Source organism: Peromyscus eremicus, chromosome 17 (genome assembly GCF_949786415.1).
Source record: "Peromyscus eremicus chromosome 17, PerEre_H2_v1, whole genome shotgun sequence".
Lineage (NCBI taxonomy): Eukaryota > Metazoa > Chordata > Mammalia > Rodentia > Cricetidae > Peromyscus > Peromyscus eremicus.
Genome location: NC_081433.1, coordinates 52,958,504 through 52,972,262, shown reverse-complemented (window position 1 = coordinate 52,972,262; position 13,759 = coordinate 52,958,504). Strand labels below are relative to the sequence as shown.

Genomic DNA, 13,759 nt, shown 5'->3' with positions numbered 1-13,759 from the left:
ACCACGACGCAGGTACTGAGAACTGAACCCAGGTCCTCTGCTAGAGCCACAAGTGCTTTTAAGAGATAGCTCTGTGCTATCTCTCCACCTCCAGTTTTTGGACCCCAGTTGTTTTGAAGTGTAATTTACATTCTATAAAATATATGCAGTTCAACGATTTATAGTAAACTCCTTGAGTTATGAATTTATTACTTCAAAAATTTCCTTTTTGTTCATTTAATATGCAGTTCTTAGCTCTCACCCCACATTCCGATTTTACCAGTTTTGCCTCCACTTCTTGACAGAACAGTTCATGTAACAACACTCATAGTCTGGGGTTCTTAAGCACTGTAAATATAGGGGCTGGAGAGTTGGCTCAGCAGGAAAGAGTGCTTGATGATCTTGTAGAGGATTGGAGTTGGGTTCCTAGTCCCCACATCTGGTGACTGACAGCTATGGGTCGCTCTAGCTGCAAGGGAGCCAGTGCCCTCTTCTTGCTTCTGTGGACAACTCCTCAACACATGCACATACGTACCCATAAAATGAAAACAAAGCTTTTCTTAAAAAGAGAATAATTATCCATTTAAACATGAGCTTAAATACTTTGATGTAGGAAGTAGTAGTGAACATGAGTGATGACTCAGGTTGGGTATGCTCTGCTCTTTGTCACTCATAGCCTCCTCCCCACCTCAGTCTCTTCATCCATGAAATGGGCTAATAATGATAATTGGCTTGTAGAGTTGTTGTGACGATTATAAATAATGAGATCATACTATTATGCACAGAAGCTGCCATGTGTCTTGTGAGAACTCAGTAAACTTTAGTTAACGTGATTAATCTTCTAGTGTAGGCCCAGAGTACATGGGCGAAGTGTCTTTGCAGAGAGAGCAAATTTGAATCAGATTTTGTATCTGAAGTTTGCATGAAGTACAACCATGCTGCTTAGTCTTTAAACAGACAAACAAACAAACTGTACACATACACACACACACAGACACATACACACACACACAGACAGACACACACACACACACACACACACACACGTTTACATGAAGTACAACCATGCTTCTTAGTTTTTAAACAGACAAACAAACTGTACACACACACACACACACACACACACATACACACGTATATGTGTATGTGACTATAGGTTGATTGTAAAAAGCAAGTTGATTTCCAACAGGGATTATTTTTGCAGTGTTTTTATTTGGGGAGATCTGTTAAGCCATTTCCCCTGAATCTTCGTTGTTACTATTTGACAGGTCTTTGACACCGGGGAGATAATTACCCACTTTTTTTCTAGAAACCGTAGTGACCGTTGTGAATTGTGTCTTACTCTCACTTGAGAACAGCCTTCTTCTCACTGAGCAGGGGAGGGAGGGAGCGAGGGAGGGAGGCATTCAATTTGTCTCTTGTAGCTTGACAAGCCGGAACTAAATTATCCTTAATGAGATCTTTGTCTCTCTCTCTCTCTCTCTCTCTCTCTCTCTCTCTCTCTCTCTCTTTTTTTTTGTTCTTTTCTCTATGTACAGATGCACAAAGCAGGGTCATCAGAAGCCTCTTGATTCAAAAGATGATAATACTGAGAAGCACTGCCCGGTGACGGTGAACCCCTGGCACATGAAGAAAGCCTTTAAAGTCATGAACGAGCTGAGAAGGTAGTGGCCCTCTAATGACTTGAATGCATATGTAGCCATTAGTCTTTCCCTTTTGTTTTTCACTGTCTCCAGGGACTACACGCTTCCCCCTCCACTGTTGCTCTGATACAGGGAACATCCAAAGCTTTTCTGCAAGGTTTTTAAAGGAAGGAAGGAAGGGGATCAGAAGTGCAGCTGATGGGACCTCTTCTGTCCAATAGTGTCTAGTCATGTGTGGCTACTGTGAGTTCAAGCATGGTCTAAGAAAAAGGACACAGTGGCTTTCCAAGGAAAATATTTAATTTCTTTTTCTTTCTTCCCTCCGTCCTTTTTTTTTTAAAATGTTTTTGAGAGAAGGTCTTATGTATTCCAGGGTGAGGATGTCCTTGAAGTCCTGATCTTCCATTTGCCACCTAAGTGCTAGATGACAGGCGTGTGCCCTGCTTATAAAATACTTTTTAATCTTTAAAACACCAGTTGTATGTTAACATGATAGAATATCAGATATTGTTTATTTGCTTATTCGCATCTGTGTGTGTTGGGGGCGGTACATGTGGGGCAGTTAGAAGAGAGCCTGTGGGAATCAGTTCTCTTTTACTGTGTGGGTGACCTCAGGTCTTCATCTTTGATAGCAAGTGCCTTTATCCTCTGAGCCGTGATGTAGCAAGTCTTTCTCTGTCCCACCAGCCAGCTCCAAAATCACGACACAGAGACTTATTATTAATATAGCTTGGGCTTGTTTCTTACTACTCTTATAACTTAGCCCATTTCTACTAATTTATCCTCTGCCTCTGCGGATGCCTTTATTACCTTTACTCTGTACTGCCCATGCTACTTTCCTGTTTCCTCCATGTCCGGCTGGTGACTTCATCCTTCTTCTTCCTCCCAGCATCCTCTGTGCCTGGAGATCCTGCCTAGCTATTGGACACTCAGCTTTTTATTAAACCAATCAGAATGACACATCTTCACAGTGTGCAGAAGGGGTTGTTCCACAACACCTGGACATTGGGATTTAAATGGAATGTTTTATTGAAATTAATCTTGTTTCTGTTTAAATTTTTAATATGACTGATAGAACATAGTTACTTGCATTGTATTATCATTGATTAATATTGGTGACAGGCTTCTAATTCCAGCCATAGAGAATGTGGAAAGCTACTTTTAGACAAGGGAAATACATAACTTGTTTTGGTGATGGTAATTGTGACAGTGCCTGCCAGTTGCTAAGGTGATTCTCATATATGATAAGGACACATTTGCCACACACTGGACCATATTGCTACACACCTGAAGTCCTAGCGCTCAACAGTCAGAGGCTGGAGGGTCTCATGTTTAAGCCAGTCTAGCCTCTATAAAGAGATCTGTTAGGTTTCTGCCCCCGAGTCCAGTTGCATGACCGCACATGCGCAGCTCAGGAGCTAAGCAAGGGGTCTTGCGTCTTACATCATCAGTGCGAGCTGGTGATTACATGCTACGTGTGCGCGGCATGGTCAGCGCATGCGTGACATGGCTCTGTAAGCCTACCTGCGCGTGTGCACGGGAATCCTTAAAGAGTCGGACACAGACTCCCCCTCATCTCTCTGTTCTCTCCTGCCCCCACTATCTCTCTTTTTCTCTCTCTGCTCTCTGCATGTGCTTCTTCACAAGGCCTGGTTCTTTTGTCTTCTCCTCCTCCTAATAAAGCTGATACTGGATTTTGTCCTGGCTCCTGCCTCATGACCTTTCTGCACGGTAACCGCTTATCATTTTTAAAACAACAAGATCTGGTTAAACAAACAAACAAACAAAGCCCAACAAACCTTTGATGATAAAGGTGACATTAAAAGCTGATTACATAGGGTTTGGAGAGATGGCTCAGAAGTCAAACGCTGCTCTAGCAGAGGATCCAGGTTTGGCTCCCAGCACTTACACTGTGGCTTTGAACAATCCATAACTTCAGTTCCAGGGGATTCAGTGCCATCTTTTGACCCCTTCGGGCATCAGACATGCTGTAGTGCATACATGTACACGCAGGCAAAACACACATAAAATAAAACAAATAAATCTTAAAAAAAAACAAAACAACAACAACAACAACTATAAAGACTGGCTTTTAGCAGGGCCACTGTGCACCCTCTCCACACCTCCACCCTCACCTGCCACTCCTGAGGTGCACAGTAGCCTTGGCTTCCTTCTCTGTCTTGGTCTCGGGTTGACCTAGACATGATTCACTACACCGCAGGAACGCAGTACTGACGGCTCCTTCCCCTGAGTGCCGAGCCGAGCTGACACTCTCAAAAGCCTTTGACTTTGAGTCTTTGTGTTATCCTAGGATAGCCAGGGCCATCCCCGACCTGTTGTGGGCGTGGACCACAGGGCTTGGAAATAGCATCTCCCTGTTCAATGTGTTGCTCTATTTCATGAGAGAGAATGTGACCGGCCAGTAGTTGATGCTGATCTCCAAACAGAGGAGAGCTCTGGGTAGTTGCAGTTGGTTGCTGGTCTGTGACCAGGCTTGCTCGACTGATGTCACTAACCAATAGTATTTTCAGGATGAACGGTCAGGCTGGGGAGATAGAAGACTTAGTGGGTATAGTACTTGCCGTACAGGGATGAGAACCTGCATTTGGAACCCCGGAGGCCATGTCAGAAGCCTGGAGCGTTAGCACAGGTCTGCACTGCTTCAGAGGCAGAGATGGGGAGAGCCCTGGGGCTCATGGGCTCACAGGTTTAGCCAGTCTGCAAGCTTCACCAAGAGACCCAGTCTCTAGAGAGAAGTGAAGAGCAATTGGAGAGGCTTGGGGTTGACCTTTGGCCTCCACACATTTGCACATATGCACACACAGGCCCATGCATGTATACACTGACACAAAATGAATTATCTGTACAGCTAGGAAAAGGACAAACTGTGGATGAAGTAAATTCAGGCTTTTATCCCGAAGACTTGTGTAGAAAAGGCTGAGAAGCAAGAGGGCGGACTTGTGTTTTGTGGGTGCATCAGAACCTTAAAAAGTGTGATACTGAAGCAGTGTGATACTGAAGGCCTTTAATCCCCATTCTGGGGAGGCAAAGGCAGGAGGATCTCTGTGAGTTTAAGGCCAGCCTGGTCTACAGAGTGAGTTCCAAGGCTTCTGGGTGAGGCTCAGTCTCAAAAAAGAAAAAAAAAAAGGTGTCTTCATTTCTTACCTTTTATAGCCAATTCATGTAATTCTCTTAAAAATATAGACTAAAGAAACTTGAAAGAGCTTTTTATTGTATAGCTCAAAGTGCCTAATTACTTCCTGTCCTTGCTTCAGCTTCCTGTTGCCAGGAAAGGGTAGCCCAGGGTGGTTTCCTGACTTCTGGGAAGGGAGAACTTCCCTGTTCTCACCGCTCTGCCTGGCCTCGGTTGGCCTCTAGCCCTGTGGCTCCAGCCTCACTGTGGGAGTGGGAGGGCGGGGAGGGGGGAGTCTCAGCTCTGTACACTAGGGATGGTGTCTGAACTCGCCGCTGGTGGAAGCAAAGTCACTTGTGTAAGGTATGGTGGCTCCCGTATCTGTCCCCAGATAGAGGTAGGAGGACGGGAGCTCTGTGCAAGAGATTTAACTGAAGACAGACAGCACACTCCGAATGTGGGCGGTACCATTCTGTGGTACTGGAAAAAGCCATCTGAATGCCAGTATGCCTCCTCTCTGCCTCCTGAGCTGCCCAGACGCGAATAAGCCCCTGCCAACTGTGCCATCTGCAACATGATGGCCTGGACCCTTAAACTATTACCCAGTTAAATCTTTTCTCCCCTGAGTCCCAGGATTCAGACATGGGGCCAGAGACAGAAGTCTTTTGTGGTTTAGCTAATTGCGCAGCTGGGAAAGGGGTGGACCTTAGATAAGGTGAATTAAGGGCTTTGTGCTGGCACTGGGTTGACAAGGGTGAGAAGTCAGAGAAGGACAGAATCCTGGGAGGGGTTTGGACGACTCTTCTGGGCAGTGCTGTTCACTGGTGATTTCTGAGAAACCAAGGTAGGATCAGGGCTTTCGGAGGGACAAGCTGTCAGAGCTGTAATCCGCTAAGAAATGTGGCCTTTAGCCTCACTTTTCCCCAGGGCAAGTGGAGAGGTGTTGGTTCAGCTGGCGAGTGTTGTCACGATCAGCAGTGGGTCCTCACGCACGGTTTACTATGTGCTGCACATGGAGGGGTGTAGGAGGAGGCAAGGAAGTATGGGATGTTGCTGGTACCTTCTTCCTTTTGGGGCGGGGTGTCACTTCCTGGCCTTGGCTGGTCTGGAACTTACTATGTAGGTCAGGCTGGCCTCTAACTCCACAGAGATTCTCTTGCCTCTGCCACCCCAGTGCTGGGATTAAAGGCCTTTGTTACCTGCCCAGCCTTTTCTCACCCCGCCCCTGGAGACGGGTCTTATGTATCCCTGGTCTCCTTGAACTCACTGTATAGCTAAGGATGGCTGTGAACTCCTCCTCACCCTTCTGCCTGTACCTCCAAGTCCTAGAGTTACAGGTGTGCCCTTCCATACCCAGTTCTCAGAACTTGGAGAAATGTAGATGACCAGTTTTTGAGAGATTTAAGAACTGTAATAAAAAGGGCAGCATTTTATCTTTAAAAGAAATTAAAGACACACAATTTATTTCTAGGATGTCTGACTCTACCTGAGCTTACAAAATTCGCAGTGATTCTTACCGGGGTGTGGGCAGTGGGCAGGCAGTCTCTTAGTTTTATGTACAAGGAATACAATTTTGACCCTCAAATTATATTTAGGGGCTGTAAGGGTAAACTGTGATTTCACCTCCATGTTTTACACAATCCCTACCTACGTGGTTATTCCCGAGTAGTAGTGGTTTTTATGTTGTGGAACACGAATGGAGAACTGGAATCTTTCTCCTAAAGGAATGATCCTCACTGCCCTCCCCCACTGTACCCCAGGATCGACACAGCATGAACCCAACTTCCTCCTAGGAGTCTGTTATCTGTGTTGCACCTTCGAACAGTCGAACTGTGGCAATTCCTAGGTGGTCGTTCACACTTTGTTACTTAGAGGCCAAGGCAAGTGGATTGAACAGTGAACTCAAGTAAGGCTGCCTTTCTCTCAGTATTTTTAATGAGATTTTAGAAAAATCCTATAGTCTGTGACTGTTTCTGTCCTACTATTTTTTATATGGTAGGATGTTCTCAGGACCTTTTGGTTCTGCACACTGTAGTGGAATACAAGATCTGTCTTGAAGGACAGAACAGTCAGGAAGCCCTTCAGTTCTTCCAGATGTATTTATGTAAGAAAGATTAAGAGACAGCCTGGAGTACGGGCAGAATTAACCAGCAGTATTCTGTAGGGTCTCGTAAGCACTGGTGGTTGATTTCTTTTTAATGGGCTTTATTGAGCAGGGAGAGGATCATTAAACTCTTCTAGAATGTGAAGAATGGACAGTTGGAAATGACTTCACTAAAACAACCTTCTTTCTTTGCTCCCTCTCTGAGGTGCTGGAAACCCACGGGGCATGAATTACCTGCCACACTGCCTGTGTTCTGCAGACTACCTGTAGCAAGTCTCACCCACATACTCCAGACTCTCCGTCTCCTGGTTTTGCTGTTTCCCCTCGGAGAGGCATCAGCCTCCTCTGCTCCTTACCTTTCCCATGCTTTTCCTTTCTCTAGTATTTCCTTTTACTGCATTCAGAAATAAATCACCTTCTCCTTAAGAGTGACCAAGCCTCTCTGCAAGTCCCTGAATCTGAAGACGTCCCTTCCCTACAGACATGGAGTTCATGCCTTCCCTGGGGTCTCTTTGTGGCTCTGCTGTGTTTTCACTGTCCGAAGTCTGTCGGAAAGGAATGATAGATTGTCTGTTCTGGGACCCATAACTAGTCTAAAGCGGGTTCTAAATCGTTGGCTGTGCCTGGCTTTCCTCTAAGTTCCCTGCTGGACTGCTGCCTCTGCCTGTGTGTTTGAAAGTCTCAGGAGGTGTAAATCTCCTGAGGGCTTGAACACTCCCAGAGCTTTTAGCACACCGCTGAGTCTTGTCAAGCCCAGGACCTACATTTTTCTTAAGTTTAGCTGTAACAGGAATTCGCAGATGTCACCTGCCGGCATGGCTTTAAGAAGAAAAGGGGAGATAATGGTGATTTGTGTTATACGTGCTCGCTTGTTCTTTGAGATCACTGACATTTTAGCCAGCGTGGATCTGCCTTGTCTACTAACGGATATTGTCAATCTTAGATTTGGTTAAATCTGACTAATTAAAATCCTTGGGGACTCTGACCAGGGTCTCATTGCAGCTCTGCTAATTTTTCTGAAGTCTATCTGAAAATAATGATAGACTTTTTTTTTTTTTTTTTTTTCTGTTCTGGGACCTACAACCAGTTTAATGTAGGTTCTAAACCGTTGCATTGGTGACAACCAGATTTCCTCTAAATTCCCTGGTTGAACTCGAGGCTGGGGAAATAGTTCAGTCAGCTAAGTGCTGAGGATGGAGTCTGAACCCCATAGGCCACATAAAGAAGCCAGCCTAGGGGTGTGTGCCTGTAATCCAGTGCTGGGGAGGTGTAGACCGGTGGGTCTTTAGGGCTCATGGCTAGCCAGCCTTGATGAGCTCCAGGCCAGTGAGAGATCCGTCCTCTCCCCAAACCAATGTGTATGGTACCAGAATGGTACCTGAGGCTGTGCGCTCTGGCCTGTACACATACATATGAACACACAGATGGGGATGCAAACACACACAGACAGACACACACACACAGACACACACACCCTGATGCACAGATGTACACATACATATGAACACACAGATGGAGATGCAAGCACAGACACACACACACACACACACACACACACACACACACACACACACCCCTGATGCACAGATGCACACAACTGCACCCACATAGGCAGGCAGGCGTACTCCAACAGCTCACCTCCCCATTCCACCTCCCTAGTGCCCAATAGCCAACAGTGGATCACGGGACCATGTCCTGGTCAGGACCACCCCCTCACCCCCTCACCCACCCTCTGCTTGCCTTCCTGACCAATTTTTAATTTCCTAGGCTTCTTTCCTTGTGCCTCTTTCTTCTGACCTTGTGCTCTTGCTTCTCTGACGCCTGACCCTGCTCTCTGGTGCTTAAGCTCCCCAGACGTGGGCAGGCATGGATCTGGCTGACAGCTTTTCTCACCAGCCTGGCGTCTCAGGGGTCATTCTGACTTGCTCCACGTGGCAGGCGGTGCCTCCAGACTTTTCCCTGGTACCTGAGAGAAGGGGGCGGGGGCGGGGGGGGGGGGGGGGAACGACAGACTCCTCCTGTCCCTTTCCTGTTGCTTCTGCTTCCAGTCACAAGTAATTTTTTTTCATGTGACAGTTAATTATTTTTGATATCTCCCAGTTGGATGGTACTTTAAGACACACTGCATTTTAAAAGCAGCGATAGGGTTCCTGCTCCTAGGAATTAATTCATCTTATATCACAGAACCCAACGGTGTCTTAATGTATTCAGGCAGGCTTCATCATTTTCAAAGTTTTTCTTTTTCCTTTCCCAAGAAAGACCAATTTTTATGATATTGTTTCATTTGGAGCAGTGGTTCTCAACATTCCTGTGTGACCCTTATTTAATACAGTTCCTCATGGTGTGGTGACCCTCAACCATAAAATTATTTCTGTTGCTACTTCATCGCTGTAATTTTGCTGCTGTTATGAATCATAATATAAATATCTGCTATTCCACCCCTGTGGGGTTTTTGACGCACAGGTTGAAAACCACTGATTTAGATGATTAAATCCCCCCCTCCCCAGTGTCCTTTGCATTTTACATGAGATCTTTAATCTCCATCGTCCCTTTCTGGCTTTGACTTGTTTTCAGAAGTGTTTTCATAGTTGGGGTTTGGCCTCTTTCTTCCTAGACACCACTGGCTTTCTCTCTGTCACAGCTTCCCCCAAGTCTCTGTGTATCTCTTATATTTTGAAGCAAGGTCTCTGGCAGTACCGGCCTTTCACTGACCTTGAAATCCTCCTGCCTCCACCTCCCAGGTGCTGGTGTTACAGGTGTGAGTCACCATGCGGGTTTTGGTTTTTGTTTTTTATCACGATCTATTTCCTCGTGTGCCTCCCCACTCACCTGTAAAGTCCCGGCTGTCACGACACTGTCTTTCTGGTGAGAAGCTGACAGCCCGTGGCATCTCGTCAGCACCACTGGAGTGGCCGAGGGACGAATGGATGCAGTTTACGGTCAATAACAATTTTATTTCATTATTGTGAAGTCTGCAGTCCATTTTCTTATTAGATTTCAAATAATAGGGACATAAGCCGGGAAGTCTAAGAGACAGAGCATGAGCCACTAAAAATGTCTTATTTTTATTGCCAGACTTCCCATTCTCAGCTCTCTATATGCCCAAGCCATTCAGCTTGTAAGAAAGCTCCTGTAGGAGATGTTGAGGGCATTGGGGCCGGAAAGATGGCTGACTCGGCATTCAGAGTGTTTGCAGGGCTTACCAAAGAGCCCTGTGGGTCCTGCATCCACACAGGCAGCTCACAACTGCTCTAACTCCAGTTCCAGGGGATCTGACACCTTCTTCTGGCCTCCACGGGCTCCTGCACACCCATGGAATCTACTCACACAGATACGTATACACACATGAGCACACATATACACAGGAGGCGTACATTCACACAGACGACAGACAGACACACACATGAACACACGAGGCATACAATCAGACACATGCACACACATGAGTTGTATGCTTATGCACATGCACACACAAATAATGAAAATGGAAAAAGGAGGAAGAGATGATCAGCTGTGAATGCTGATGTATATTCAGTGCACACGCAACCATACTGATCAAAAGGTTGGTCCGGTCATGGTTTTAAATTATGTTGTTCCCTGACACAAAAGGATGAAAAACAGGTCTAAAAGCAAGCGTGTCCATGATTTCTAATGTGGCCCAAAGACTTCCCACAACCTCACCCAGGGTGTGCCTGTGTAATATTTTGTTAATGTTTCAGCCTTATTAGTTAACTGACATCAACTAATAAGCCAGTGAGGCCAAGCTCATTATATGACAACCAGCAGGTGTTATGCCGGAAGGTTTGGATCAATGAGTAATTGTAATTGAAACTGAGTGTAATTAATGATGTGGTTTTTGAGGTATTCGGGTGTAATGCTACTTAAGATCCATCTTTAAAGGAGAGCAGTAGGACAGATTGCTGACACAAGGAAAACAGGATGCCCTTGGCCTGGGTTTGACTGGAGTCCAGATTCCCTGCTCACTGTAGAAAAGCCAGGTTGGCCCCTATGAGGAGACTCGGTCACCCTGCTGACCCCCACCCCCACCCTCCAGACCCTCACTCCTATCCATCTTTCTGCCCATTCTGGGGCCATAGTTCCCCACTGTCCTTTGCTGAGGGTAGTCTTTCCACAATTCATAGTGTTTTTATGTTAGGATTGACTTGCTCCTTTCTGATGGAGCTAACTCTTGTTTGTTTATTTATAGGCAGGCTCACTGTATTGCCCAAGAGGCTGGTCTGGAACTTGTCATCCTCCTGCCTCCCCTTCTTGAGTGTTGGGATTACAGGTGTAAGCAACCACGCTCAGCTTCCCGTGGTATCCTTGTGGTATCCACTCTGGTAAAGCCTGTTCTTTTGCTGGTTGCCTTAAGGGCAGAAATGGTCTTGAAGTACTTTGCTGAGGGAGTGTATAAACTTTGTTTGATTTTCTTGTAAATATTTGTAGAGATCCAAATATTTGTAGGTCCAGCTGAGCCTTTTATCAGCTATATGTAATACTTAATAACTTCTTGACTAGGGTGTGGTGATGTACATCTATAACCTTGCACTCGGGAAGCCAAAGCAGGATCATTAAGAGTTCAAGGCTAGCCCCGGCTATAGAGTGATTTTGGTTCCAGCCTGGGCTATCTATTTAAGAGTTCAAGAACAGTTTGTTTTGTTCAAGCTTTAAGAATTCTTGTAAGTACCCTACTTAGGTGATTGTTTGGTGGAGAGGAGGTGCTGGACTCAGCCTCTGTGGGTTTGAATATTGATGTCACTTCTGGGGGGTGGGATGGGGAGGAGGCTGTAGACTGTAGGCCTGTGTGTCTGTGATGCTGAGGATAGACCCTAGCTCTCATATATATATATATATATAGTCCTTTATCCCTGAGCTACATCCCTAGCCTGGGCTATTCACTTTTAACCTTGGTTTCCTCAACTGTATATTTTGGGGAATCTGGCCGACTACCTCGCTGACTGAAATGATGGACTGGGCAGGAGAAGGTCTTCCTCAGGCCTCTACTCTTTTCCTGCTGGTTTACCTGTGAGCACTGGCGGTCAGAATACAGAGTGGTTTTAATTGTCCGTGCTGGTGGTAGATTTTGTCATTGTCGTCTACCCGATCGGGGGAATTCCAAATGAGTGCCTTGAATGACTCTCAGATGAGAACTTCCCAATGCCTCCTTCGGTATCGGGAGCCCTTAAGTCAGCGCCGCCCACAAGCCACCCTTTAGTCTAAATGGCACGGCAGACTCGTGAAGTATTTATTAGGCCATGGAACGCTGACATATCCAGAGCTGGGTTGCTCCTTCTTCTCATCGTTTCTCCTAAACTAAAGAGAGAATAAGGCACGGCACACTTCCCAAGAAGTTTTGGTGTGAGCCCGCAGGAGCTAGTTCCTAAGCAAGTGGAAAGTGGCAAGGATTGGCTTAAGCTTCTAAGAACATGCGGCTTGTGAGCCGACAGGCAATTAACAGTAGGCTCCCCTTGACGGAGAGAGGCAGAGGCCTTGAGAGCGAGCGACCTGTGTACTTCATACAGACACGAGCTGATTGCTCATGTATTTGTGGATAGGGTGTATGCCTGTACCACGTCTGTGCCGGACTTTTACAAGATGAATGCCCCAAGATGGGTTCGGGCTTTGAATCCCTCCTGCTGGTTCTCAAATAACTGTCAGGAACTTTTGTTTGTTTAGTTTTTGTTTTGTTTTGTTTTATGAGATGGTGTTTCTCTGTGTAAAAAGCCCTGGCTGTCCCGGAACTCACTTTGTAGACGAGGCTGGCCTCAAACTCACAGAGATCCGCCTGCCTCTGCATCCTGATTGCTGGGATCACAGGCATGCGCCACCACCAACCCCCGGCTTAGTAACTTTTTTAAAAATTACCCAGAGGATGTAGTATCATGTAAGCACCTGAAACCCACTCACCACACATTTTAAAGGGTATTAAAGTGGCTGTTTTAGAAATGTAAGTATAATTATGGTAGCTGAAGAATGGTTTGTTTTAAGGCTACAAAATGCTTTTCAGTTTTGTTTCAGTTTGGCCTTGAGGACAAATACATTGTATGGTGGTCCAGGTTAAGCTTTGCATGCCCAAATACTTTATAAAGAGCCAGTGTAATTGAAGATAATTTCACCTTTGTATGGGGACCCCGGGTCATATCCAATATCTTTTTTAATTTGGCAGGAGGGGCGTATTGGTTGCTCCTCGTCCTCCTCCTCATGCGTCTCTATTGACCCTGTTCTCACTGAGCTGTGTCTTGTTAAAAGAGCCATGCTGGTCTTCCTGCCTAACTCCCTGTAGGGTGAGAAATCAGTAATCAAGTTTGGACAGATCTCCGTAATAAGGACAGGCCCTGGCACAGTGGCCCTTTTTTTTTTTTTTTTAAATTTAGCATCCTGTTTTCTGTGTCCTTATGTTTAGGGATTCTGTTAGAAGGGAAGAGATTTCCTTAACCTAGACAAGACCTAAAAAAAACCAACATTTTTATTTTTTACAGCGACAGTTTCGTATAGACTATTGACTAATTTTATCATTGGAGGCATTTACATTTTCTTTTTCTCCCCGGGAACAGTCAGAACTTGCTGTGCGATGTCACGATTGTGGCGGAAGACATGGAAATCCCTGCTCACAGAGTGGTGCTGGCGGCCTGCAGCCCTTACTTCCACGCCATGTTTACAGGTACGGGATGCTGGAGGTTTTCACGTGTACTCGGACCCGAGGCTGTTCCATGCTAAACTTCATGTTCGGCCTTTGGGTTTTATGAAATGAGGAATCATAAAGGAAGTGCCTCAATCCACTGTGACTTTCCTCTCCCCGTCGGTCAACACGTCCATACTGTGGTTAGTCGTGTGTGCCCAGCCTTGCCGCTGCAGGCTTACATTGACATATATTCCCTCAGTCTGCCTTCCTGCCATTAC

The 13,759-nt window shown here is 45.9% G+C and overlaps 1 protein-coding gene across 2 annotated transcripts in view; it reads left to right on the top strand.

Moving 5' to 3' along the window:
- The window catches only part of Klhl2 (kelch like family member 2), a 109,967-nt gene that overhangs the window by 14,124 nt on the left and 82,084 nt on the right, over window positions 1–13,759 (top strand). The window contains exons 2-3 of one of the 2 annotated variants that reach the window (XM_059244512.1): window positions 1,518–1,643; window positions 13,414–13,520. In XM_059244512.1, coding sequence (XP_059100495.1) covers window positions 1,518–1,643; window positions 13,414–13,520 — 233 coding nt within the window. Of the gene's footprint in view, window positions 1–1,517; window positions 1,644–13,413; window positions 13,521–13,759 lie in introns of those variants that run through there. The other variant, XM_059244513.1, reaches the window with a different exon arrangement.